The sequence below is a fragment of the Nansenia antarctica genome (assembly GCF_963989245.1).
Source record: "Nansenia antarctica genome assembly, chromosome: 6".
Classification (NCBI taxonomy): Eukaryota; Metazoa; Chordata; class Actinopteri; order Argentiniformes; family Microstomatidae; genus Nansenia; species Nansenia antarctica.
Genome location: NC_137676.1, coordinates 56,718,910 through 56,743,909, shown reverse-complemented (window position 1 = coordinate 56,743,909; position 25,000 = coordinate 56,718,910). Strand labels below are relative to the sequence as shown.

Below are 25,000 nucleotides of genomic sequence, written 5' to 3'. Positions count from 1 at the left end.
ACGGCCACACGGCCCAAACGGCTGAGATGAGGTCATTCGTTTAGATGGTTTCATGCCAACACCACAATCTGGGCAGAAACAACACCTCTCTTCGCCCGCTGAACCCCCCTCTCACTGGGCATGCCCTGCGCGAACACAGGGGCCGTCTTCTCAATAGGGGCACACAATGTCCGCATCCCAAAACAATGCCAAGCTGAAGTGTTGAGAAGCCGGTACTCTCTCCAGGGCACAAAAGATTGGCTGTTCATCTTGTGTGACAGGCGCGACCACAACAACAGTGACACCACAACAGGCTATTCTACACGGCATATGGGCCCTAGCAACGTGTACAATGGTGGCACCTGCCTTAGAGTGCTCCGTAGCCAAGACAACTACTGGAGTTAGACTAAACGTACTTGGCTGACAGAGAGAGGGTGGGGGGGGTGGGGGGAATGAAAGGGGGTAAGGCAGGGGGGAGAGATATGTAGAGGTACTGGATGAGGCCTTAAGGGGGGGTAGTGGCATTGAGAGTCGCATCAATGCTAGCCGTGGACAATGAAGCACACTTCTGGTCCTAATCCAATTACAGTAATTTGAGTGTGTGTGTGTGTGTGTGTGTGTGTGTGTGTGTGTGTGTGTGTGTGTGTGTGTGTGTGTGTGTGTACAGTACAGTGTGTGTGTCACGGTGGAAATAGTTCCAACCCTCAGAGCAATTTCCTTCAGTCCCCAAAATATTTGTATAATTACAGGCAGGCTGCAGGACGACTATCTTTCTTGTCTTTGTTTACGCTCAGCGCGAGCCCGAACGCTAAACACCAAACGCTGGAGCTAATGACCGTCAAAAAAACACATGGGAATGCTCCCAAACGACTTGCGTGTTTCTGTTCGAGACTTAACCTCAAAGTCTCAGAAACTCAAAATAGAGGCTATTAAAAAAAGAAAGAAAAAAAAAAGAAAAAGGAATTAAACTGACAATAAAGTATGGGCTTAGTTCACTGTTTGAGCTTGCACATCAAGCTAAAAATCATTCAGAGTCACTTCTCCTTTGCCAAAGTAAAAATAAAAAACTCTTTAACCCCCAACTCCCTAGGCATTCCTCTAGATCTGAAACGATTGGATAGGTAGCCGAAATTCCACCTTTCCTACCAGAAAGCAAGGTTGAATCAACCACCATCTTGTTGAATGAATGAATGAATGAATGAATGAATGAAAGCAAGGTTGAATCAACCACCATCTTGTTCATTCCCATCTCATTTTTATTCATCCTTTTTCATCTCGTTTTGTTCATTCTCTCTTTTTATCATCTACGGAATATTGCAAAAGTCAGACATTTTCTCCGGCAAGCTGATGCAAGTGTTAATGCATGCTTTTGTTATTCCTCGTTTGGACTATTGTAACAGTCTCCTTTCTGGTCTTCCGAAGAAAGCTATTTCTTTTAAAATTTCAGCTGAAATAAGTCCAAAATGCAGCAGCGAGAGTTTTAACCAAAACAAGCAGACAAGCTCATATAACTCCTATTTTAGACTCTACACTGGCTTCCTGTTAAGTTCAGAATAGATTTCAAGATCCTTCTACTTTATAAAGCTCTCACTGGCACAGCACCAGAATATTTGAAAGACCTTTTACTAGCATATCAACCCAGTAGAGCTCTCAGGTCTTCTGACGCTGGTTTTCTCTGTGTACCCCATGTACAAAAGAAGAGATTTGGTGAGGCTGCATTCTCATTTTATGCACCCAAATTGTGGAATGCACTGCCAGTTTACATTAGGGATGCAACCTCAGCAAAGTCAAGACTAAAAACCCATCTTTTTAATATTGCCTTTAAATGACAAAATAATCAAATTATGATTATATAAATGATTGGAGCACTTTGAGCTGCGACGTTTGCAGAAAAAGCGCTATGCAAATAAAAGTTATTATTATTATTATTATTATTATTATTATTATCTCATCCTTTCAGATCTACAGGAGGGCCTAGGGGCTAGGGGATTGTGCACCAGACAATAAATAAATCAGATAAATGGCTTCTTGTGATCTGACGGATCTTTATCAATCATCCTAGAGAGCTACCAGCGACCTCGCAGGACAACCAGCTCCATTCATAGATGTTTCTAGATTCATGGTGGGTTCTCACAGCTGAGGTTAAAACGGGTCAGAGGGTGTCATGTTCACATGGAACGTTACAGCACACGCATGCTCTGGTGATGCCATGACGCTGGAACGCTGCCATGGTAACGTGGGCCCACGCGCCCGAGGCGTGACGGGGGTTCTGAAGACAAGTTAACCCTGTGTGTGCCGAGATCTATTCTCAGCTCGACTATGAACATCAGGAGGGCATTATCCCTCCCTCTCCCTCTCCCTCTCTCTCAGAATCTACTAGGTATCTTGTTTCCATGACTTAAGAATCTAGACAGCATATACTGTAGTAACCACCCACCCACCCACCCACACACACACAAAATGCATGATACAAACATACACATATACTCCCACCTGTGCAGTGCTTTCTCTCATGCGCACGCACACACACACACACACACACACACACACACACACACACACACAGAACAGTCAACAGAAGTTACTCCTTACCGGTTCCCCCCAGGGCACCCGGGCGGTTGAGTCTGGCCGAGCCCATCCTCTGCAAGGGACTCTGGGTAGTCGGCTGTTTAGCCGTCGCCTGATTGGTCACCGCGGGGGTCTTCAGGCCTGCAGGCACATTCAGGGTAGAGAGGTAGTCAGAGGCCTGGGCTGGACAGCGTCTCATGGCTGGGCAGAGTGGCCCCATAGCTGGATAACCGACAGTTAGTCTAGTCACTAGACTCTAGTGTCTCTAACTGGACCAGTACACCACAGCTCCACTACCAGGTTACGGCTGGCGTGTTAGTCTCTGTAGGACAGCAGCTGTCTGGCTTAGTTAACACTAGGGCTGGTCTGGGCCTGAGGCAGAGGGTCTTTAGCATTTAGCCTTTAATACCCCCCTACTGTAGGCTGACTCCACCGCCTATAAGGGGATTCATTGAGTGTGGGGTGTCGGTGGGAGAGAGAGCGCGGGGGGGCGGTGGGGTCGTTGACACCACTACCATTCCTATAGTATACCCCCCCCACCCCTCCATCCTTCATAATACCCTGTAGACGGATAATTAATGGACGCATGACCCATCTAGCCACTGAGGTCCAATTGAAACATTCTTTTTGAGAAATTACAAAAACAAAACATTAGGAATGAGTGATTAGAACTCATTTGTGTGGTAGAATTGCGTCTTATCCTCATGCGGTTTGGCTCTCGGCCATTATGGAAAAATGTGTTGTGTAGTTCAAGTGAGAGAGTTGTGGAGCTGTTTAAAAAAACTAGGAGAAACGAAAACTATCCTCTCTGTTCAGTCTCGTGTTCACAGTCGTGTGTGAGTGCGCTGTTGAACGACTCGACCCCGCCGAGCCCCACAGAGAGATCGACCGCGGCATACAAACACGCCGTATCCACTCTCGCTAGCCTATGACATCAACGGTACCATGGCAACATAGAACCCTACGCCAAATGTGCAGCCATCTGCCGCAGTTAATGTTATTCACGGCCATGTTTCAAAGAGCTATACAGGAATAATATCACACACACGACTGTCCAATGTAATGTTGTGTTCAGGTAAACCTGTCGCCTAGGGACTGTTGTGTTCAGGTAAACCTGTCGCCTAGGGACTGTTGTTGGAGATGTAAACCTGTCGCCTAGGGACTGTTGTTGGAGATGTAAACCTGTCGCCTAGGGACTGTTGTGTTCAGGTAAACCTGTCGCCTAGGGACTGTTGTGTTCAGGTAAACCTGTCGTCTAGGGACTGTTGTTGGAGGTGTAAACCTGTCGTCTAGGGACTGTTGTGTTCAGGTAAACCTGTCGCCTAGGGACTGTTGTTGGAGGTGTAAACCTGTCGTCTAGGGACTGTTGTGTTCAGGTAAACCTGTCGCCTAGGGACTGTTGTTGTGTTCAGGTAAACCTGTCGCCTAGGGACTGTTGTTGGAGGTGTAAACCTGTCGTCTAGGGACTGTTGTGTTCAGGTAAACCTGTCGCCTAGGGACTGTTGTTGGAGGTGTAAACCTGTCGTCTAGGGACTGTTGTTGTTCAGGTAAACCTGTCGCCTAGGGACTGTTGTTGTGTTCAGGTAAACCTGTCGCCTAGGGACTGTTGTTGTTCAGGTAAACCTGTCGCCTAGGGACTGTTGTTGTGTTCAGGTAAACCTGTCGCCTAGGGACTGTTGTTGGAGGTGTAAACCTGTTGTCTAGGGACTGTTGTTGGAGGTGTAAACCTGTCGTCTAGGGACTGTTGTTGGAGGTGTAAACCTGTTGTCTAGGGACTGTTGTTGGAGGTGTAAACCTGTCGTCTAGGGACTGTTGTTGGAGATGTAAACCTGTCGTCTGGGGACTGTTGTTGGAGGTGTAAACCTGTTGTCTAGGGACTGTTGTTGGAGGTGTAAACCTGTCGCCTAGGGACTGTTGTGTTCAGGTAAACCTGTCGCCTAGGGACTGTTGTTGGAGGTGTAAACCTGTCGCCTAGGGACTGTTGTTGTGTTCAGGTAAACCTGTCGCCTAGGGACTGTTGTGTTCAGGTAAACCTGTCGTCTAGGGACTGTTGTGTTCAGGTAAACCTGTCGCCTAGGGACTGTTGTTGGAGGTGTAAACCTGTTGTCTAGGGACTGTTGTTGGAGGTGTAAACCTGTCGCCTAGGGACTGTTGTGTTCAGGTAAACCTGTTGTCTAGGGACTGTTGTTGGAGATGTAAACCTGTCGCCTAGGGACTGTTGTTGTTCAGGTAAACCTGTCGCCTAGGGACTGTTGTTGGAGATGTAAACCTGTCGCCTAGGGACTGTTGTTGTTCATGTAAACTTGCCGTCTAGGGACTGTTGTTGTTCAGGTAAACCTGTCGTCTGGGGACTGTTGTTGTTCAGGTAAACCTGTCGCCTAGGGACTGTTGTGTTCAGGTAAACCTGTCGTCTAGGGACTGTTGTGTTCAGGTAAACCTGTCGTCTGGGGACTGTTGTTGGAGGTGTAAACCTGTCGCCTAGGGACTGTTGTGTTCAGGTAAACCTGTCGTCTGGGGACTGTTGTGTTCAGGTAAACCTGTCGCCTAGGGACTGTTGTTGGAGGTGCAAACCTGTCGCCTAGGGACTGTTGTTGTTCAGGTAAACCTGTCGCCTAGGGACTGTTGTTGTTCAGGTAAACCTGTCGCCTAGGGACTGTTGTTGGAGGTGCAAACCTGTCGCCTAGGGACTGTTGTTGGAGGTGTAAACCTGTCGCCTAGGGACTGTTGTTGGAGGTGTAAACCTGTCGCCTAGGGACTGTTGTGTTCAGGTAAACCTGTCGCCTAGGGACTGTTGTTGGAGGTGCAAACCTGTCGCCTAGGGACTGTTGTTGGAGATGTAAACCTGTCGCCTAGGGACTGTTGTTGGAGGTGCAAACCTGTCGTCTGGGGACTGTTGTTGGAGATGTAAACCTGTCGTCTAGGGACTGTTGTTGGAGGTGCAAACCTGTCGCCTAGGGACTGTTGTTGGAGATGTAAACCTGTCGTCTGGGGACTGTTGTTGGAGATGTAAACCTGTCGTCTAGGGACTGTTGTTGGAGATGTAAACCTGTCGTCTGGGGACTGTTGTTGGAGGTGCAAACCTGTCGTCTAGGGACTGTTGTGTTCAGGTAAACCTGTCGCCTAGGGACTGTTGTTGGAGGTGTAAACCTGTCGCCTAGGGACTGTTGTTGGAGGTGTAAACCTGTCGCCTAGGGACTGTTGTTGTGTTCAGGTAAACCTGTCGCCTAGGGACTGTTGTTGGAGGTGTAAACCTGTCGCCTAGGGACTGTTGTTGGAGGTGTAAACCTGTCGCCTAGGGACTGTTATTGGAGGTGAAAACCTGTCGTCTAGGGACTGTTGTTGTGTTCAGGTAAACCTGTCGTCTGGGGACTGTTTTTTTTTTTTTGAAAACCTTTATTGTCCCCAATGGGGAAATTTTGTTGTCAAACAGCTCAGTTAGGGCAGAAAAACATTCAGTACAGAAAACAGAAAAACATTCAATAAAAAACATAAAACAGTGCAGGCTCAATAAGTAAAAAGTTCCAAAAGTTCCATCTCCAGGTCTCCCCCACCCTGCAGGGCCTGGTTGTAGAGTCGGAGTGCAGCTGGAATAAAGGACTGTCCAAATCTTTTTGTACTTTGACGGGGGAGAACAAATCTGTGGCTGAACTTGCTCCTCATCCCTGCCAGCTCGCAGTACATCGGGTGGGAGGGATTGGCCAGCATGGCCGCCAGTTTTTTCCCCATCCTCTGTTCTGCCACCACCTCTAGGCTGTCCAGCCCGGTCCCCACCACAGAGCTGGCCTTCTTCACCTGTTGTTGGAGATTTAAACCTGTCGCCTAGGGACGGTTGTTGTCAGGGGCGGCTGTGGCGCAGGAGGTAGAGCTGCCGTCTACTGATCGCAAGGTTGGCAGATCGGCGGTTCGAGCCCCGGCTGGCCACATGTCGAAGTGTCCTTGGGCAAGACAACCCAAAAATTGCTCCCAGTGAGCGGGCCGGCGCCTTGCATGGTAGCTTGCCGCACATTGGTGTGTGAATGTGTCTGAATGGGTGAATGAGAGGCCGTTGTAAAGCGCTTTGGATAAAGGCGCTATATAAGTCAGTCCATTTACCATTTACCATTTTGTTGGAGATGTAAAGAGGGACTGTTGTTGGAGATGGAGAGCTAGTAGGGGCTTTTGGCTTAGTCATAGTCAATTTATTTAAACCCGCACCCGCAAAACTACACCGGTTTAGGGCGCCCTGGGCGCGGACTCTAAAACAGAGAGAAAACATGATGGAATATGGTAACACAGACGGGTAAGGACAACAAAATAAATAAACAAAATAAACATGGAGGACGTCTAACATTCATAACCGCACACATTTAAAGACAGACATTCATACTATAACACATCAGGAACATCTCAGTAGCCTAGTTCACGACAGTAGTGAGTTTTAAAAAGTCTTGAAAGTCTTTAGACTGCTAATTGTATCTTATACACATATATCTTGTGTATGTACTATTGTCACTTTAAAAAAAAACGTTTTTATCTTGAATCGTGCCTATTGCCTTATTGTCTTGTGCTGCAATGTCAGGAAGCGGAGCCTACAAACTTTACTCTCTTACCCTTGTGTAATATGCCTCCACCACTGAAGTCTAGGGAATTTCACTTGATGGGATTATGTTTGAACAAACCGTCAGGCCCATAACGAAGACGTGTAAAGACATTTTAATATTTCCGATTAAAGGGGACATTCTAAAAATCAAGGAAATGGAGTGATTATGTGGATGTGAGAAAAGCTATCACTAGAGATACCGACAGCATGTTTTCTATTGAGTATCTACAACCCCCATTCCTGTACACCAAAGCTATCCATGCGCTATACAAATGCATGATTGGCGAGCCCATCAGAGCCCCATCTAATCACATCAGCTAAAGCCATCAACAGATCAAAGGAATGACACACTGATTAACAATTAACAATCGATGGTGAATTGATTAGAGAATTAATCAAATTAAGTTATAACAAATAGATTTAATGATGTAAATACTGTTTTGTGTGACGATTTGATGAGTGTTAAATTGGGATATCCTTTCATTTAAATGAGGCATGATGTTTATAATTAGGCGTCAGGCCTAAACATCCCAAGATTGGTAAGTGACTGAGTGGATGGGAAGTATTTGGTGTGTGTGTGTGTGTGTCTGTGTGTTTCATATCGAATGAACAGTGAAATACAAGGGTAGGAATAGGAATACACAATCAATAGTATTACAGTGAGATAATAAAGTGGAGCCATGAGAGACAATAAGTGTGTGTGTGTGTGTGTGTGTGTGTGTGTGTATGTGTGTGTACATGTGGGTGTACCCACCTGTAGCCGGGCTCCGCCCTGGTAGTGAGGTGGTCCGGTTGCGGATCCCTGGGGCTTTGCTGGTGGAGGAGGTGGGGGTGGGGGTGGGGGTGGTGGTGGAGGGGGCCTTGACCGAGCCCTGGGTGGCCCCTAGAGAGATGGTGCGACTGGGCCTCTCCTCTGCCTTACACACCCCCGGTACTGGAGCCACTGGAGCTGGGGTTAGGACTGAGAGAGAGATGGGGGGAGGGGGAGAAAGGGTGGGGAGGGGGGGGGGGGGGAGAGGGAGGGGGAGAGAGAGAGAGAGAGAGAGAGAGAGAGAGAGAGAGAGAGAGAGAGAGAGAGAGAGAGAGAGAGAGAGAGAGAGACATGGTTATTTCAGATTAAGTAAACAAGAATGACATTATCTCCAAATGACTTAGTTTAAACAAGACTCCAATGCATTATGTCCATCTCAAATAGGTTGTTAAGTCCTCGTTGAAGAGGGTCGGACCCAAACATAATTAAATACAATAATGTCGGACCCAAACATAATCAAATAAAATCAAATATCAGATAAAAAAATAAAGATATATACTGTATGTTCGAAAAACCTGTAGTATTCATATTGCAGAAGAAAACCAGAGCCCCTCAGACCAGACCAAACAGTTCCTTCCTACATTGTGTTACGTCGCACAGAAACTCAAACAGTTTCTGAGGGGTGTACAACACGTGTGTGTGTGGGAAGGCAAGCGAAGCACTCCAACAGTTCGACACACTCCCACCGGGCAGTTCTCCCTCTACCGCACGTGCAATTATTATTCTATAATTCCCTTCATTTTACCAAAGCGCCACGCGCCATTACACACCAAAGAGGAAAACCGCCTCCGCTTAATTATTCTCATGATTACGGTGATTAGCAAACGGACCACTCGCGTCTTAAACCTGCATAAACAATATTATCTGCATTTGCGACCGCCGCCTCTCTCTGAAAGTGGGATCGCAATTAGGGGGGGCAGGCAGGTTGGGAAATACTTAATGATGTTTGTGTAGTGAAGACAGAATGGATGATTGATTGGGAGTGATCAGGGTTAGATTGTACAAATGTGTGTGTGTGGGGGGGGGGTTACACCATTGCTGGTGAACAACTCAACTGTAAACAAGGAGCACAGATATCGCCATAGGAACCGTGTCTCCGTCGTAATCTGGTGACCATGACAACCAGCTCATCCTACAGAATCTATTGACTATATGGCTGAACTATCGCTCAGAGATGAGTCACTACAGGGGGGGTGTATGTGTGTGTGTGTGTGTCTGTGTGTGTGTGTGTGTGTGTGTGTGTGTGTGTGAGCATGAGTGCGAGGGGGAGCATGTGAGAGAAAAGGAAGGCGGAGAGGAAAGAGAAGAGAGAAAGAGAGAAAGATAGAAGAGAGAGAGAGAGATGAAAGATAAACAATGAGTAGCCAGAGGGACGCGCTTTTGTCTGCTCCTTACGATAGCCAAAGGGATTCCTGCTTTCAGAGAAATCCCTACGGTAGATCTTATCCCTGGCCCCACATCTCTCCTTCTCCCTTTCCCCCTTTCTTCCCTCACCTTCCCTCTTTCTCTCCACCCTCCCACCCCCCTGCCTTTCTCTCCCTGAAACAGTGCGTTGTTGTAAGGTAACAAAGGCAGCCATTGACCACCAATTGGGGTTTTGTCCAAGCTGAGGTCATGGGCTTCTGTTGATAGCATTATTGGGGTTATCACATTAGCTAGGCTTTGACTATCTCCCTGTCAAATCTCTCCACTGGAAAAACAACCTGAATAGGACCTTCCAAGGCTTGCATTAAGATGGACTCAATTACATTTATTGAGTGATTTGTTGATGACATTTTATAACGTTTTAGCTCATTTTAAATTGTATTTTATTTGTTGAGTGTCATAGCAAAGCGTCTGAATACTTAGGTACGTGAGGTATTTCTGTATTTCAATTTGATTACATTTACAGAAATCTCAAAAAACGTGTTTTCGCTTTGTCTTTATGGGGTACAATACCCTGTGGGTTGATGGCAAATCATTCTTTATTTAATCCATTTTAAATTGAATCTATAACACAACAAAATGTGGAAAAAGTGAAGGGGTCTGAATTCTTTCTGAAGGCACTGCATGTCCACCTCTACGTTGTCAAAACATCCTCAACTCTAACCTTCCTCTAACCAGCTCTGTCCAAACAGAGTCCACATTTTCAGCGCGAGGTGTGGTTTGTGTTTCAAGTCGTATTGATCTTTGGCGAAGACTGAGTGAGAGCACGGAACCCTGATTCATTATTGACTTGGCCAGAGAGACGACCCTCACAGCCTCAGGCAGTACAAACACCACCTATTAAATCACCTCACTCTGGAGGGTGTGTGTACGGGTCCTAAATGAACTGTAGGGGAGAGCGTGTAGACCAGACGACTCTCTGGGATCGATAACTGGGGTGCGAGAGGGGAAAATTACTGTTGGGTTCACCGAGTGTGACGGTGAATGTCAGTGAGACACACACACACACACTTGCAGCTCACACACACACACACACTTGCAGGACACACACACACATTTGCAGGACACACACACTTGCAGGTCACACACACACACACACACACACACACACACACTTGCAGGACACACACACACACACACACACACATGTGCAGGACACACACACACACACACACACACACATGTGCAGGACACACACACACACACACACACACACACACACTTGCAGGACACACACACACACACACACACATGTGCAGGACACACACACACACACACACACTTGCAGGTCACACACACACACACACACGGCAGGGGGGGGGGGGGGTAGAATCCAGATGTAATCCAGAGGCTTACGGCGAGGCCCAGACAAAGCCCTGCTCTGAATGTGGGTCAGGGCAGGGAGTGCACACACACACACACACACACACACACACACACATCCCTGTGAGTAAGCCTGCCCAGATGTGACCTCTGACCCCCGGCAGAGGAAGTGGGAAGGCCAGGGCGGCAGAGGGGCGGCATTCCCAGCGGCATTCCCAGAGGCAGGAGGCCAATGGTGACTAACGGAACAGTCGCAGGGGGTCGGATGAGTGGCTGTATGTGTGTGTGTGTGTGTGTGTATGTGCGTGTGTGTGTATGTGTATCAGTGGCAAGGAGGAGGATGTGAACTCACCAGCGACAGGAAAACCACACCAATGAAAATCTCTGCTGGGGTATTGTGCTTTGTGTGTGTGTGTGTGCGTGCACAATATGCATTGCCAGAGGAAGGACATGACTAATAAAGAGGTTTTCTGTGGTTTGGAAATGTAGGAGGAGGAACTATGACATTTTCGCACACGCCCACAGACATACACACATACACATACACATACACTCACACTCACACTCACACTCACACTCACACTCACACTCACACTCACACTCACACTCACACTCACACTCACACTCACACTCTCACACACACACACACACACACACACACACACACACACACACACACACACACACTCCGTCTCACCTTTGCCGGGGCCCGATGGTCCGTTGGTGTCGCTGGCGAGGCTGGCCAGAGAGGAGGAGCTGAGGCTGGTCGCCAGGCCCTTCACCGGCAGCTTGGACACAACTGCCGCCGCTGTCGGCCGACCGGCGCCTAACCCCGGGTTCACCGACGTCTTGGGGTTCGAGGTCACGGCAGCGACCGGGGCGGCCAATCCCGAAGGCCTCTCTGTGACGCGCGGTTTGGGGATACCTGGGAGAAGACACGACATTGTCACTTTTTGAATTATGAATGAATGAATGAATGAATCGTTTAATGACCCCACGACCAAGGTCGGTGGAATTTGTTGTCGGTACAGATGGAAAAAACTCAATACAGCAGTGTCAAATACATCAAACATACACACATTACACATGACTATCACAATGGATGCCTATCGCCTTATTGTCTTTGTGCTGCAATGTCAGGAACCGAAGCCTAAGGATTTGACTGTCTTACACTTGTGTGATGTGACGTAACAATAAAAGGTGAAACATGAAACTGAACCTTGGGGAGGGGGGGTGTTGGGGTTCAGCACTGTCAGGGATCGTATTCTCACGATGATTTTATATAGTTTGTTATGGTCAGCGTGTTCATATGTGAAGCGCTGTTTGTACTGTGTCTGTTTCTAGAGAGAGAGAGAGAGAGAGAGAGAGAGAGAGAGAGAGAGAGAGAGAGAGAGAAAGACAGAGAGAGAGAGGAAGAGAGAGAGAGAAAGACAGAGAGAGAGGAAGATAGAGAGAGAGAAAGACAGAGAGAGAGAGGGAGAGAGAGAGAAAGACAGAGAGAGAGAGGAAGAGAGAGAGAAAGACAGAGAGAGAGAGGAAGAGAGAGAGAGAAAGACAGAGAGAGAGGAAGAGAGAGAGAGAAAGAGAGAGGGGGAAGACAAAGAAATGAATATTTGTGAACAAAGAGAGTCTTATATACTCCACTGTCCTGAGAAAGAGAGAGAGAGAGAGAGAGAGAGAGAGAGAGAGAGAGAGAGAGAGAGAGAGAGAGAGAGAGAGAGAGAGAGAGGGAGAGAGAGAGAGAGAAGGGCCAGTATCAGCACATACAGTATGCGGAAACCAACGACATTGATTTATTCATACAGGACTATCAGCAACTTTTGACACCATGGATATATGCATTCTCTACACTTTTCCCTCAATCTCTCTGGTCAGCCAGACAGAGATGTGGCCCCCTGTGGGAGGTGAGTCCGTTGTATGACCTCAGTGTTTCATCAAGACCGCCCCCGATCTAGAGACTATCAAGACTCTGCTTAAAACTCACTACTGTCGTGAACTAGGCTACTGAGATGTTCCTGATGTGTTATAGTATGAATGTCTGTCTTTAAATGTGTGCGGTTATGAATGTTAGAGGTCCTCCATGTTTATTTTGTTTATTTTGTTGTCCTTACCCGTCTGTGTTACCATATTCCATCATGTTTTCTCTCTGCTTTAGAGTCCGCGCCCAGGGCGCCCTAAACCGGTGTAGTGTTGGTGCGTGTTTAAATAAATTGACTATGACTATAAGTGTTTCCCACAGGACTTTGTGAGACTGCGGTGGGTGGACCTCGGGCCCGCTAGGGGGGTCCGGGGGGCATGCTCCCCCAGAAGAATGGTTTGTACATGTTTGTACAACGCCAAGTTCAACGCATCGATCTGATGACGCACTGTGAGAGCAAAATGAAGAGGCTTAGATCTATGAAGAACTGTGTGCTCTTGTCAACAAGTTGGTGCTCTAATAAACAATTTAATCCTAAACACATTGTATAGATATTAAGTGGTGTTGACACGAGGACTCGGAAAACAAGTCACACCCACAAAGCAGGGTAAACAAACACGACTGTTCCAGTGCTTATGTGTGTGTGAACTTTTGCTTTTTTGGCCTTCTCTCAAGAACTCATCTGTCACATCTCTCACTTTCCCTGACAACCGTTAGCTGGCGACACTATTAGCGACGCAGCACGTTATCACGCAGCCCCGAGCCGGAGTGTGCGCGTGCTGCTCCGAGCCCGCGGACCTGCTCCGACACTTTTCCCCCCGACAGCGTGAGCAACTCCCTTGCTCCCTTCACAGGCTGGGCGCTGAAATCTAGAAGTAGTCTGAAGTGTGTGAGTGTGCGAGCTTACAGCGGGGTGGGAGGAGTGAGAGAAGAGTGAGAGACGAGTGAAAGACGAGTGAGAGACGCTGTTGCAACGGTTAACACAATGTTATTGATCTTGTATGTTATTACGAGAAGTGGACAAATGTGTTCGGTCCGTTATGAAACTGTGGCAGGACAAATTAGACCGTGGCGGGTAATGAGTGGGAAACACTGATGACCTCATGGCTCACTATAAAGGTTGCAGCTGAGAGTAGGAGAGTTATGAGTGAACTGAATTGCCCCCCCCCCCACACTATCTCTCCATCCCTTCTACAGTTTCTCTGCTGTATATATCAAATTAAATACAAATCTTCTAAAAGTAATTCGTCCTTCTCCTAGCATGACGACTGCCAATGGCCCCTGGCCCGAGCAGGGATTACTTTTCTTGCGATGACTGACGGATAGATGACTCACTCACTTAGATAAATGTATTTGTTGTAACTCGCTTTGGATAACGGCGTCTGCTAAATGCCAAAAATGTAAGTGTAAGTGTAGCTACCGTGGTGCTAGACTCTGAGGAGAACAGGCTGTTCCATTGTGTCTCAAACACTGTCAGATGTCGCGCTTCAGAAACACTGAATGATAACTATTAACTATTAACTATTAACTATTAACTATTAACTATTAACTATTAACTATTAACTATTAACTATTAGCATCATTGCTCAGTAGAAACACCTCTGAGGTGCATTATCGTCATAAAGGGCGTCAAAGGGAAGTGTTTGTGGGAACCAACAGCCTTTCCTCCTTCTCATCCCTCTCTTTTCCATTACTCCATCACACAGGCTTTCCTATCGGGAGAAACGCTGCCGTAAAGACTGTTTTTTTTTCCTTTTTCCTTTTTCACACCGCAGTGTGTGTGTGTGTGTGTGTGTGTGTGTGTGTGTGTGTGTGTGTGTGTGTGTGTGTGTGAGAGAGAGAGAGAGGTAACGATTGTGAGCGCAAAGAGAGAGAAAGAAAAAAGAGAGGAAGATTGATTGATTGATTGATTGAAAACTTTATTAGAAGATTTGCAGAAGTAGGTACATGAAAGTACATATTACATACAAGGTCAACTAACAGGATAAAAACCCAAGAAAGCCACTGGCTTATTTCAATTGGGGTCCTTGATTAAGAGGAAGAGAGAGTGTGCATGGGTGAGTGTGTGTGTGTGTCAGTGGCCCAAAACCGAAGGCTCTTTACATCTTGTGTCCATAGCAACGACACGAGTGGACCTGTGAATTCTGCTTCTCAGTGACAGGAAAGTCAGTCCTGTGAAGAGCAAACACAATAAACACAACACTAAGACACCTGCCCTCTGCTGGCTGAATCTAAGTACTGCAACACAACCAAAAAGCCCTACTCTGTGAGCTGTGAACAACTTGTATTAGATCTGGGTCAAATACATGCAGTACATAAATACTTTCATATACTTAACAATATACTTGGTTTAGTTAGGTATAACGGAACCAACGGAAATAGCCACCACATTTAGTACTAAAATACTCAGAAGTACGCACAGTATTTGACCTAGTATTCAGTATTCAGACTTTTTTATGTGCTGGGATGTTTCCTCCATGTCCTAGGAAGACACAGCAAGACAATAAAACCGGCCAAATGTTCGGCCAATTCTGCGCTCGGTCATATTTGGAGCTTGATATGTTGTGTTGTGTCCACCTTGTGGTGGATGTTTGTTTAGAGAAAGGTGAAGAAGAGTCCGAACCGGCACATTGACAAGTTTGCCTTTGACGGGCCAGTGATGAAATTAGGAAACCAATGGCTGTAATTAGATAAGAGACATCCTAAAGAGAGAGGGCTATTCAACAACTGTCCCCACAACCTTTTACACATCACGTCTCCTGGGTTCAGGGTCACGCAAGGACCACCACAGCAGGCAGACAGACCAACCTATTGTCCCGCTCGGAATTTGACCTTTTTACCAAAAAGACGCAGATCTGTTTTTTCTGACAATTACATTCCTACACACACACAGAGTTTTCCGACAGTTAAATCCACCCCCCCCCCCCCCACACACACACACACACACACACTTCCTCTCCGCCCGCAAATCACACACTGCAAGCTGGTGGTTATGGAAACAAGGGGTTAAATTACAAGCTATTGAGACAGAGACCAGACAGATGATACCATGTTAGCACGAGCCGCAAGGGCTCGCTAACGTCACACTGAAATGGCTAGCGTCACGCTAACTGTATAGTGTCAATTTCCTCAGACAACGAACTCCTTTGTGTGTGACTGGACACTCGCAGGGACAATTATTGGATGAATCCCCTTGGGCCAAAGAAAAAGAATAGAAGACCCACAGAGAAAAGAAAAAAAGAGAGAGAGAGAGAGAGAAAGAGACACACGCTCTTTAACTTCCCCCTAAAGATACTGTAATGCATCGGAGAGGGAAGTTGAGGTAAAATTAGACTGCGAGCGCACGCGCGCACACACACTCACGCTGAGCCCACAGCACATGTACACACACACACACACGCACAAATTTTAAATGGCCTTTAAGGAAGAGCTGCAGTACATACTGCGTACAGAGAGAGAGTTCCCTTACGTAACACTGCGCTGCACAGAGACAGACCCAAGCAGAAAACACTGTCTGGACACACAGCTGCAGGATCTTATCCCCCCTCTACACACACACACACACACACACACACACACACACACACACACACACACACACACACACACTACATGCCTGTCTGTCAGCAACTAACTTGCTGTACGTGATCAAGTGTAGAAAACAGACAGCGTGGTGCATGTGTGTGTGTGTGTGTGTGTGTGTGTGTGTGTGTGTGTGTGTGTGTGTGTGTGTGTGTGTGAGGTGGTGTGGAATGTGAGAGGGATTTTAACTCGCAGCTCTGCAGTGTCAGCCTGCTCATTTCCTGCCTCTGTTGCAGAGACGGAGGAGACTTTAAATACACACATGCACGCACACACACGGACGCACACACACATACACACACACACACATACGCACACACACACACACACAGATTGGGTAAACAAGACACACATTTGGACGTGCCAGCGGTGCACACACACACACACACACACACACACACACACACACACACACACACACACACACACAGAGATAGAAAATCTCACAAAACCATAGTTCTGCTCAACAGACCGAGAGGGACAAACACATGGAGAGACAGGGAGTGTGTGTGTGTGTATACACACATAAACTGTATATATATATATATAGATATATTTTATGTACATACCCGCAGACTGGCTCTGCCGTCCTCTTGACGGAGACCCACCCCCAGCGCCCTGGCCATCCTTCCCCGTCAGAGAGGACGCCGGTGGGGGTAGTCTGGTGCCGGGACTCCCCCCTGGAGCTACTGGAGATGAAGGCAGGAGAGAGGGCCCCCCGGTGCTGCTCGCTCCCCCGGCCCCTCTGCCCTTCCCCTGGGCCTGGAGGTGCAGCTGCTGCTGTCTGGGCCCCAGCTTGGAGGAGACCTTCTGCAGGAAGAGCTGTCGGTTAGTCACCACGTCCCCCCAGCCCATGGGCCTCAGCTCGGAGCTCCGCAGCGAGACCATGGTATTGGCCATTCCAGAGTTGTGTGAAAGCAGAAATGTGGAAGCTGGCGGAGGCAGGCAGGCAGGGACGGAGGGAGGGAGGAGGAGGAGGAGGAGGAGGAGGAGGAGGAGGGGTGAGACAGAGGGGGAGGAGGAAGAGAGTGAGAGAGAGAGACGGGGAGGGAGGGAGGGAGAGAGGAGGGGAAATAGGAGTAGGGCTGGATCTCTGAAGTGAAAAAGTTGCTATTGTACTACATTCCCTCTGGGAATCACTACTGGGACCAGCCCTGTTTTTTTTTCTCTCTCTCTTTCCCCCTCTTCCTCCTCCTCCTCTTCCCTCCCCCTCACTCGTTCCTCCCCCTCTCCCTCCCTCCTCTATAAACATTGGGCACACATGGAGCGAGTTTGCGGGCGCGTTTGCGAGAGAGAGAGAGAGACTCGCTGGTCTGGGCTCTTCTTAAAGCACTTAGAGGAAAGCTTACGGGAGCTTATACCTCCATATGAAAAATGCCTGGGACTTTCCTGCTTCCTGGAATTGGTCCAAAAAGTTTGCGTTGGTGGAACCCACCGGCTGTGTGTGTGCGTGTGTGTGTAGGTGAAGAAGCATCTATGCAAACATTCTTACGTAACCGTAACCGAGCATGTCAACACATTCCATACAGCATTTTTTTGACTCTCGAGCAACTTATAGAGTCATTCTAAACCTTCTCTCAGAACGAAAACAAATTAGCTCTTTACGGTGACTCTCAAAAAATGGTCCGCACCTAATGGTTCTCTCTTGACATTTTGAACCCAACCCTGTGCTTACGCGAATGGAAGTATTTAAGCCTGAATAACAACATAGCTTAAGTCATGTGATGACATGCTTATATAGCTTCGACGTGCCCGAGCAACGAGACACTCCCGCAGTCACACAGTCACACAGAAAACACTCTAGACCTGTCAATGGCTTATTGGCTTCAAAACAAACACACACCAACCACTAACGCACACCTCTACCACACCTAGAAGAACATCACCAGTCAGTCCTGACGGTTATCCAACCTCGATAACAAAAGCTTTTAGCACGGTCGGTTCACCTGCCAAGTTTAAATGATCTAATTACACTCACGTAATGTAGTCACTTGTGACTGGAACTCTCTTGAACCCTTATGATGATTTTCATAACTATCTTTGATGACAGTACGGAGGGCTGGCCGAAGGAAGACAGATGGAAAAACAACAGGGGTCTGATACAGGGATGGGGGTCTGATACAGGGATGGGGGTCCGTTTGGCGCATTGGAAACGGGCATTTGTTTTCAATGAGGATCTTTCAATTCACGAATTGAGCAATTCACACACACACACACACACACACACACACACAAATGCGCACACAAACGCACGCACACACACACACACACACACACACAAATGCGCACACAAACGCATGCACGCACACACACACACACACACACACACCTTACCTTGCCATTGCATCTCCGTGTTTGGGCAGGTGTGTGGTCCCCTGTCCCCTCCCCGGCGCTCTCTGCCTCGTCTGGAACAAGCGTATCTTGGACAGCTTCCCCAGGAGGAGTTCTTCCGGGCCCTTCCACGGTGACCTCTGAACCTAAAGAAGAGCTGCTGGAGCTCGAGCGAGTGCCATTGGCTACCGTGCCCTGCCTCCTCTTCTCCGATTGGCTAGAGACTCTGCTCTCTCTATTTGGAGCGGGTTTCAGTTTGGCGCCTGGCTTCAGCACTTTGGCCACTTTGGCATGATTGGAAGCTGACCCTTGACCCCGCTTGACCCCGTCTGCTTGTCCCTCCTCCTTCCTGGAAGGGGCCCTCTTGTCATTGGCCTGGGCGGCTTTTCCGTGCGTCTGATTGGCTGTTCGCGGTGGAGCGGCGGCGGCTGGCCTGGAAACAATCTTCGACTTGACGTTCTTCAAGTCCGTCTTAGGGACCTTCTTCACTTCTGGCTTGGAGGGTTTGGTTGCTGTGGAGACAGTTGTCTTGGCAGCAGTGAAGGCTGTGGGTGGTCTGGTCCGTGCTGCGCCTGGGGGTCCTCCCTTGGTCTTGTGAGGGGTAGCGGCCCCCCTCACCCCCTCAGTGCCCTCGTTGGGGGACAGGGACGCGGGCAAGGGGGAAACGGCGGATTCGGCGACCCCAGAGCCTTGCGCTGAGGTGAAGGTCTGGGCCGTGTCGGCGAAGCCCTCTGAACCAGGAACCGCCGTGGTCTCGCTCAGAGTCACCTCCGCTCCTCCACCAGGCTCCTTGTCTGCTGCCCGGCCCTCCTCCTTAGGCTCCACGACCTCCACAACTGTGAGATCCGGAGGACAGGCTTCCGCGGTCCGATCCGCCCCCACCCGAGGTGCCTCTTGGTCGGGCAAACCCAGCGACGTGCTCTCCTCGGTCCGGAGGTCCGCGGCAGAGCAAGCGGTGTTCGACTCTTCCAGGCCTTCACAGAGGTCGGGCAGCGGGACAGAGATAGGAGCTTGGGTGGGGGCCACGGCGGCGGTGGGGGTGCCAGAGGGGGAGGCCTCGTCCGATTCCCCCGGGATCGAGCACCCGCTGCTGGGCTGCCTGTCCTCCTCACCGAGGCTCAGGCTGGATCTCCTCCTCACCGCCACGTCGGAGCTCACGGACAAGAAAGACTCTTCCTCATCGTCGTCTTCCTCATCGTCGTCCCCAGGCATCTCCGTGGCCTCAGAGTCCGGCGAGGGATCCCGTCTCCCGCCGTCTCCGTCGCCAAGGTCGCTGCGGAGACGGTTGCTAGGTTTCCGTACCACTCCGACGAGGGAGAGAGTGACGTTGTTGTCGTTCCAGGTGTCCTCCTCGTCGTCTCCGGCCGCGTCCAGGTACACGGAGACCGAGTAGTCGTTGGATTGCGGTTCCGCCGAGGAGTCGTCCTCCTCCTCCGTACGGACGGCGGCCATTTTGGTTGGTGCCCCGGTGGTCACCGTCCCGCAGTCCTGCATGTCCACGTCCAGAGGGCTGTCGGTGCGGCCTCCGCTCAGGCTGCTCAGGCTCCGCAACGAGTCCGGGGAGGAAGAGGAGGAGGAGGAGGAGGAGGAGGAGGAGGAGACGGGGAAGGCGTTGCCGTTGCGGTCCCCGCCGGTGCGAAGCGGCAGCCTCATACCGGAGCCGGAACCGTTCTGCTGGGCCCCGACCGGGATGCGGTCACCACCGGGGTGAGACACACTCATCTTCTCTCTCTCGGTTCTTTTGGGTGGTTTGCGGTGACTGTTCCTGACCGTTCTAGGACCGCACAGCCGCGGTCAAGCCACTGGCAGCGTCCATGTGGTCGATTATCTATTCAACCTCTGATTGGGCCTCTGATTGAAGCCGCTGCTGATACGGTCGGGTACGCTCCGGAGCTCAACTCAACAACAGGGTTATGGTTCAGTTCACTTAGTCGTGGAATAATCCACTGAAGGGTGGATAGTGAAGTGCACTTCAGACCGACCCACGTGTACACTTCCTAGGGTCCTATGGACTGGTCACTCTGTACAGACAGGAGAGCGGAGTCCATTGTTCTTCTTCAGGGTTTCCTCCTTTGAAAACACCTGGAAAACACAACATGAAAACGACAACAGTGAATTATTATCACTCCAAAGCCACAGCTAGTCAACTTATCATCTCAGATGCCAATATTATGCCAGTAAGATTACATTAAAGAAAGATGGAGACACAGAGAGAGACAGAGAGAGAGACAGAGACAGAGACAGAGACAGAGACAGAGACAGAGAGAAAGACAGCACTGCTACCCTCTACTGGAGAAAGTAGGGAGTGTTTAAATGGGTGCATTAGACATCACAGAACACCTCAACCGATTTTGACAACAGCATAAACAGCATCAACATATTTGTTATAGAGTGGAAACTTGTGTAACATCTACACCCTACAGTCCAAACCGCTTTCTCCTGAAGGCTAAGAATCAACGGGTCAATCTGCCAAACATTAGACCTACAGTAGGTGGTGGGGCATTACAAAATTGGCCAAAGCGTCATTATTTTCCACAAAGTCATTAATGTAGCTTTAAGAATTTTCATATGCCATTTAAACCAACGAGGTCAATCAGCTTAAGATTGAACACTTTCCGTTATTAATCACCTTGGCTTACATGAGCATTCGAGTTGGAAAAGAAAGCTGCTGGAAAGTTGTTGAAGTTTATGAAAACCAAAGACAGAGTTGTCAGGAGGCCCAAACATTACAGAGACTTGCCACACAGTTCCATAAAGGCCTTTTATATTAAAAAAGGTGCAAACAATAGCCCCATTGAAGGTTGGGGCATTGTTAGAAAGTCATAGACTTTGTCAAAAGGCCCACATCCCTAAAGAGTGTGGGTGTAGAATACATAGAGATACACACTCGCGCTAAAACTGAACTGAAGGAAATGTCGGAGCTTTTCATGTTTGATAAAGACGCAAGGGAAAGTGTTTCATTTGTCAAGACATGGGGAAACAGATGGAGTCATTTAGTTCCCTTCCACGTAAACAACAGATAAACAGATTCCAGAGACGGAAACTTCCGGCATCTGGAAAAAGAGAGACGGAGAGAGAGAGAGAGAGAGAGAGAGAGAGAGAGAGAGAGAGAGAGAGAGAGAGAGAGAGATGAGAGAGAGAGAGAGAGAGAGAGAGAGAGAGAGAGAGAGAGAGAGAGAGAGAGAGAGAGAGAGAGAGAGAGAGAGAGAGAGAGAGAGAGAGAGAGAGAGAGAGAGAGAGAGAGAGAGAGAGAGAGAGAGAGAGAGAGAGAGCCCAGCCTCTACTTAGTAGTCCTATGACAAGAACTGAACACTGCATTTTGATACACAGATGAGTGAGTGCGCGCGTGCGTGTGCGTACTCATCTGGGTCAGAGAGAGAGACAGAGGCTATAAAAAGTAGCCGTTTTATTTTAATATCCAGGACAGTGCTGCTCCATTGAATGGCAGTTTCCATAGAGACCACCCATCCGCTTCTTCCTACACAACCATGTCTTACCTTCATAAAAAAAAAAAAGAAGAAGAAAAACAGCATGGCCAAAGAGTCCCAAAATCTAACAACGTAAACTCTGAACGGACAGAGACCACGCAGCTTGTGTGACTTGCGACCACACACAGGTTTGGAGGTTTGCCGGATCCGACGGACCGTAACACTTCGCTGACCGAAACGCCGTTTTCGAAACGCCCACCGGCTCTGACATCAACCTCACCGGGCGGACACCAATCCCGGGGTGAGTCTCAATCGTCTAAAGGGGTCTCCTCTCCTCCTCTCCTCCTCTCCTACATGGCGTCACCTTATGGAATAAGGTTGACATTCACCTGCTCAGACAACTCTCCCATCCCACACATCCGTTCAGAGGAAAGGAAAGGAGTCGTATTGGAACGCACCCCGAGTCACCGTCAGAGCTGAGCAGAGCAGAGCAGCGAGTCGTAAATACTGCATTGTAATACAGTCACTGGCATGCCGACACTCTTCCATGGCGACAGTATCCAGGCCGACAGTATCCAGTTCCCTCTCCTGGGCCTGTTGTGATCCATGCTAGGATGAGTCAGGAGAATGAGGCTGGCAGGTCACTGCCAGAGACACCAGGAGCCGTCACCCAGCAAACTGGTGCTGTGGGAGCCAATACACGGGCATCGATCACGAGGGCGTCCCACACTAACATACGTGGACGTACTCAAGGAAGATGCAGGAGCGGAAAGTACCGGCGAGCTAGCCAGATGTACGGAAGATCGGGATGACTGGAAGCGCCGATGGAGGGCTCGTCCGAGGACGACCTAGTAGTAGTAGGATGAGCCTTCTCCTGGGCCTGTTGTTGTGACCTATACTAGGATGACTCTTCTCCCACCGTGTGCCCCCCCCAGTCTCATGACTGATGCATGAGTTAGAGCGGGGGGGCCACAGCCAACCTGAGACAGTGGCCTTATCAAATATGCATTAGCCTGCCTGCCATCACCACCGCCACCGCAGCAGCAGCAGCGGCGGCAACATTAGCTAGCGATTGCTGCTAATCACTACCTCTCTGACAGGTGAGGAGGCACCCCTGAGAACAGCTAGCCTCTGGCATTTACGTCATCGTAGCGCAGGTGTCTGGACTAGCTCTGACTAGCTTCAGGGGTAATGCACAAATGAAAAGGCTGGAGTTTTTTTTGTTTCATGGAGACTTGTGAGATGTGTATGCAATCCACCGCCATGGAAGTGCTCGGTTATGGTGATATTATCATCTAGCGAAACGCAGCAGCCGCTACTCTTAAACCTTTGGATGCCATCTACCATAGCGCCCTTCGCTTTATCACAGGTGATATTTTAATACTCATCGTTGTATACTTTATCAAAATGTTGGCTGGGCCTTGTTAAAGTCCCAGAGATCCTTTCATCACTCCCTTTTTGTGTCATAAAGCCCTACTGCATAAACTCCCGGCTTACCTACCCTCATTAAGGAAATTCCAGAACATAAATTACCTAACCGAGGTTACTTGGGTCTCCACCGAAGTTGGGTAAATCATTTTAGTTCTGGTGCACTTCACTGCTGAACAAGCTACAGAAAACATTTGAGTTCTGTTGGAAAACATTCTGGTGCTGCACAATTTAGGGTGTTTACTGAAGACATTCTTGGTGAAGGATGTGACTGTTTCTCTTAATATATTGTGGTTTTTATATGATGTGTTGATTTCTGGATTTAACTGTGCAATATTGTTTTGTGTTGTTCTGTTATTGTGTAAATGGGGGGGGGAGAGAGAGAGAGTACTGCATTCAAAGTACTTGATCTAAGTTATGTATCATAGTAAGTCCTGTATCAAAGTTCTATCACAGTAACATTTTACATTTTTATCTTTTAACTTTTATCCAAAGCGACATACAATTACAGATTCCAGGGACAGTCTCCCTGGAGTCACTTAGGGCTAAGTGACTTACTCAAGGGCACACTAGTGGTGGTGTTCCCCAGGTGGGATTTGAAGTCATGACCTTCTGCTCACCAGTCCAACTAACCCCCCCCCCCCCCCCCCCAGTATGTTCTGTATCAGTGAGTTCTCTATCCAAGTTCTGTATCACAGTAAGTTCTGTATCCAAAGGTCTGGATCACAATAAGTTCTGTATCCAAAGGTCTGGATCACAATAAGTTCTGTATCCAAAGGTCTGGATCACAATAAGTTCTGTATCCAAAGGTCTGGATCACAATAAGTTCTGTAAGGTCTGGTACTAAGTTCCAATAGGATCCTCTTTACACGTGTTCAACCCATTACAAGATCAACTTTGTTTAGTCACGGTCGACGACATCCTCTACATCTCTCTCCACGCCGCAGTGAGATTAACCTCGATGAGGAGAGAGTGAGCAGCACGTCTGACACCAGGGTCCTCCCAGGCACGCTTGACTTTCCAGGGGTAGGAAAGCTAGGCTCAGCACATCAGAAGTACCGTCCGCTCACGTTACACTCAGGCTATTGCCTTGAGGGGTGTGCTGTGCGTGTGTGTGTGTGTGAGAGAGAGAGAATGTGTGTGTGTGTGTGTGTGTGTGTGTGTGTGTGAGAGAGAGGGAGAGAGAGAATGTGTGTGTGTGTGTGTGTGAGAGAGAGGGAGAGAGAGAATGTGTGTGTGTTTATGTGTGTGTGTGTGAGAGAGGGGGAGAGAGAGAATGTGTGTGTGTGTGTGTGTGTGTGTGTGTGTGTGTGTGTGTGTGTGAGGGAGAGAGAGAGAGTGTGTGTGTGTGTGTGAGAGGGAGAGAGAGAATGTGTGTGTGTGTGTGTGTGTGTGTGTGTGTGTGTGTGTGTGAGGGAGAGAGAGAATGTGTATGTGTGTGTATGTGTGTATATGTGTGTGTGTGTGTGTGTGTGTGTGTGTGTGTGTGTGAGAGGGAGAGAGAGAATGTGTGTGTGTGTGTGTGTGTGTGTGAGAGGGAGAGAGAGTGTGTGTGTGTGTGTGTGAGAGGGAGAGAGAGAGAGAGTGTGTGTGCGTGCGTGCGCGCGGAGAAGGATCCTACTGCGCAT

The 25,000-nt window shown here is 48.7% G+C and overlaps 1 protein-coding gene across 2 annotated transcripts in view; it reads right to left on the bottom strand.

Moving 5' to 3' along the window:
* Window positions 1–25,000, bottom strand: part of LOC308160050 (uncharacterized protein) — a 70,476-nt gene that overhangs the window by 40,223 nt on the left and 5,253 nt on the right. For both annotated transcript variants that reach the window (XM_080533907.1, XM_080533908.1), the window contains exons 2-6: window positions 18,520–20,598; window positions 16,755–16,995; window positions 11,383–11,610; window positions 7,881–8,087; window positions 2,572–2,688 (exon numbers count right to left, since the gene is read on the bottom strand). In XM_080533907.1, coding sequence (XP_080390033.1) covers window positions 2,572–2,688; window positions 7,881–8,087; window positions 11,383–11,610; window positions 16,755–16,995; window positions 18,520–20,238 — 2,512 coding nt within the window. In that variant the 5' untranslated portion in view covers window positions 20,239–20,598. The remainder of the gene's footprint in view (window positions 1–2,571; window positions 2,689–7,880; window positions 8,088–11,382; window positions 11,611–16,754; window positions 16,996–18,519; window positions 20,599–25,000) is intronic.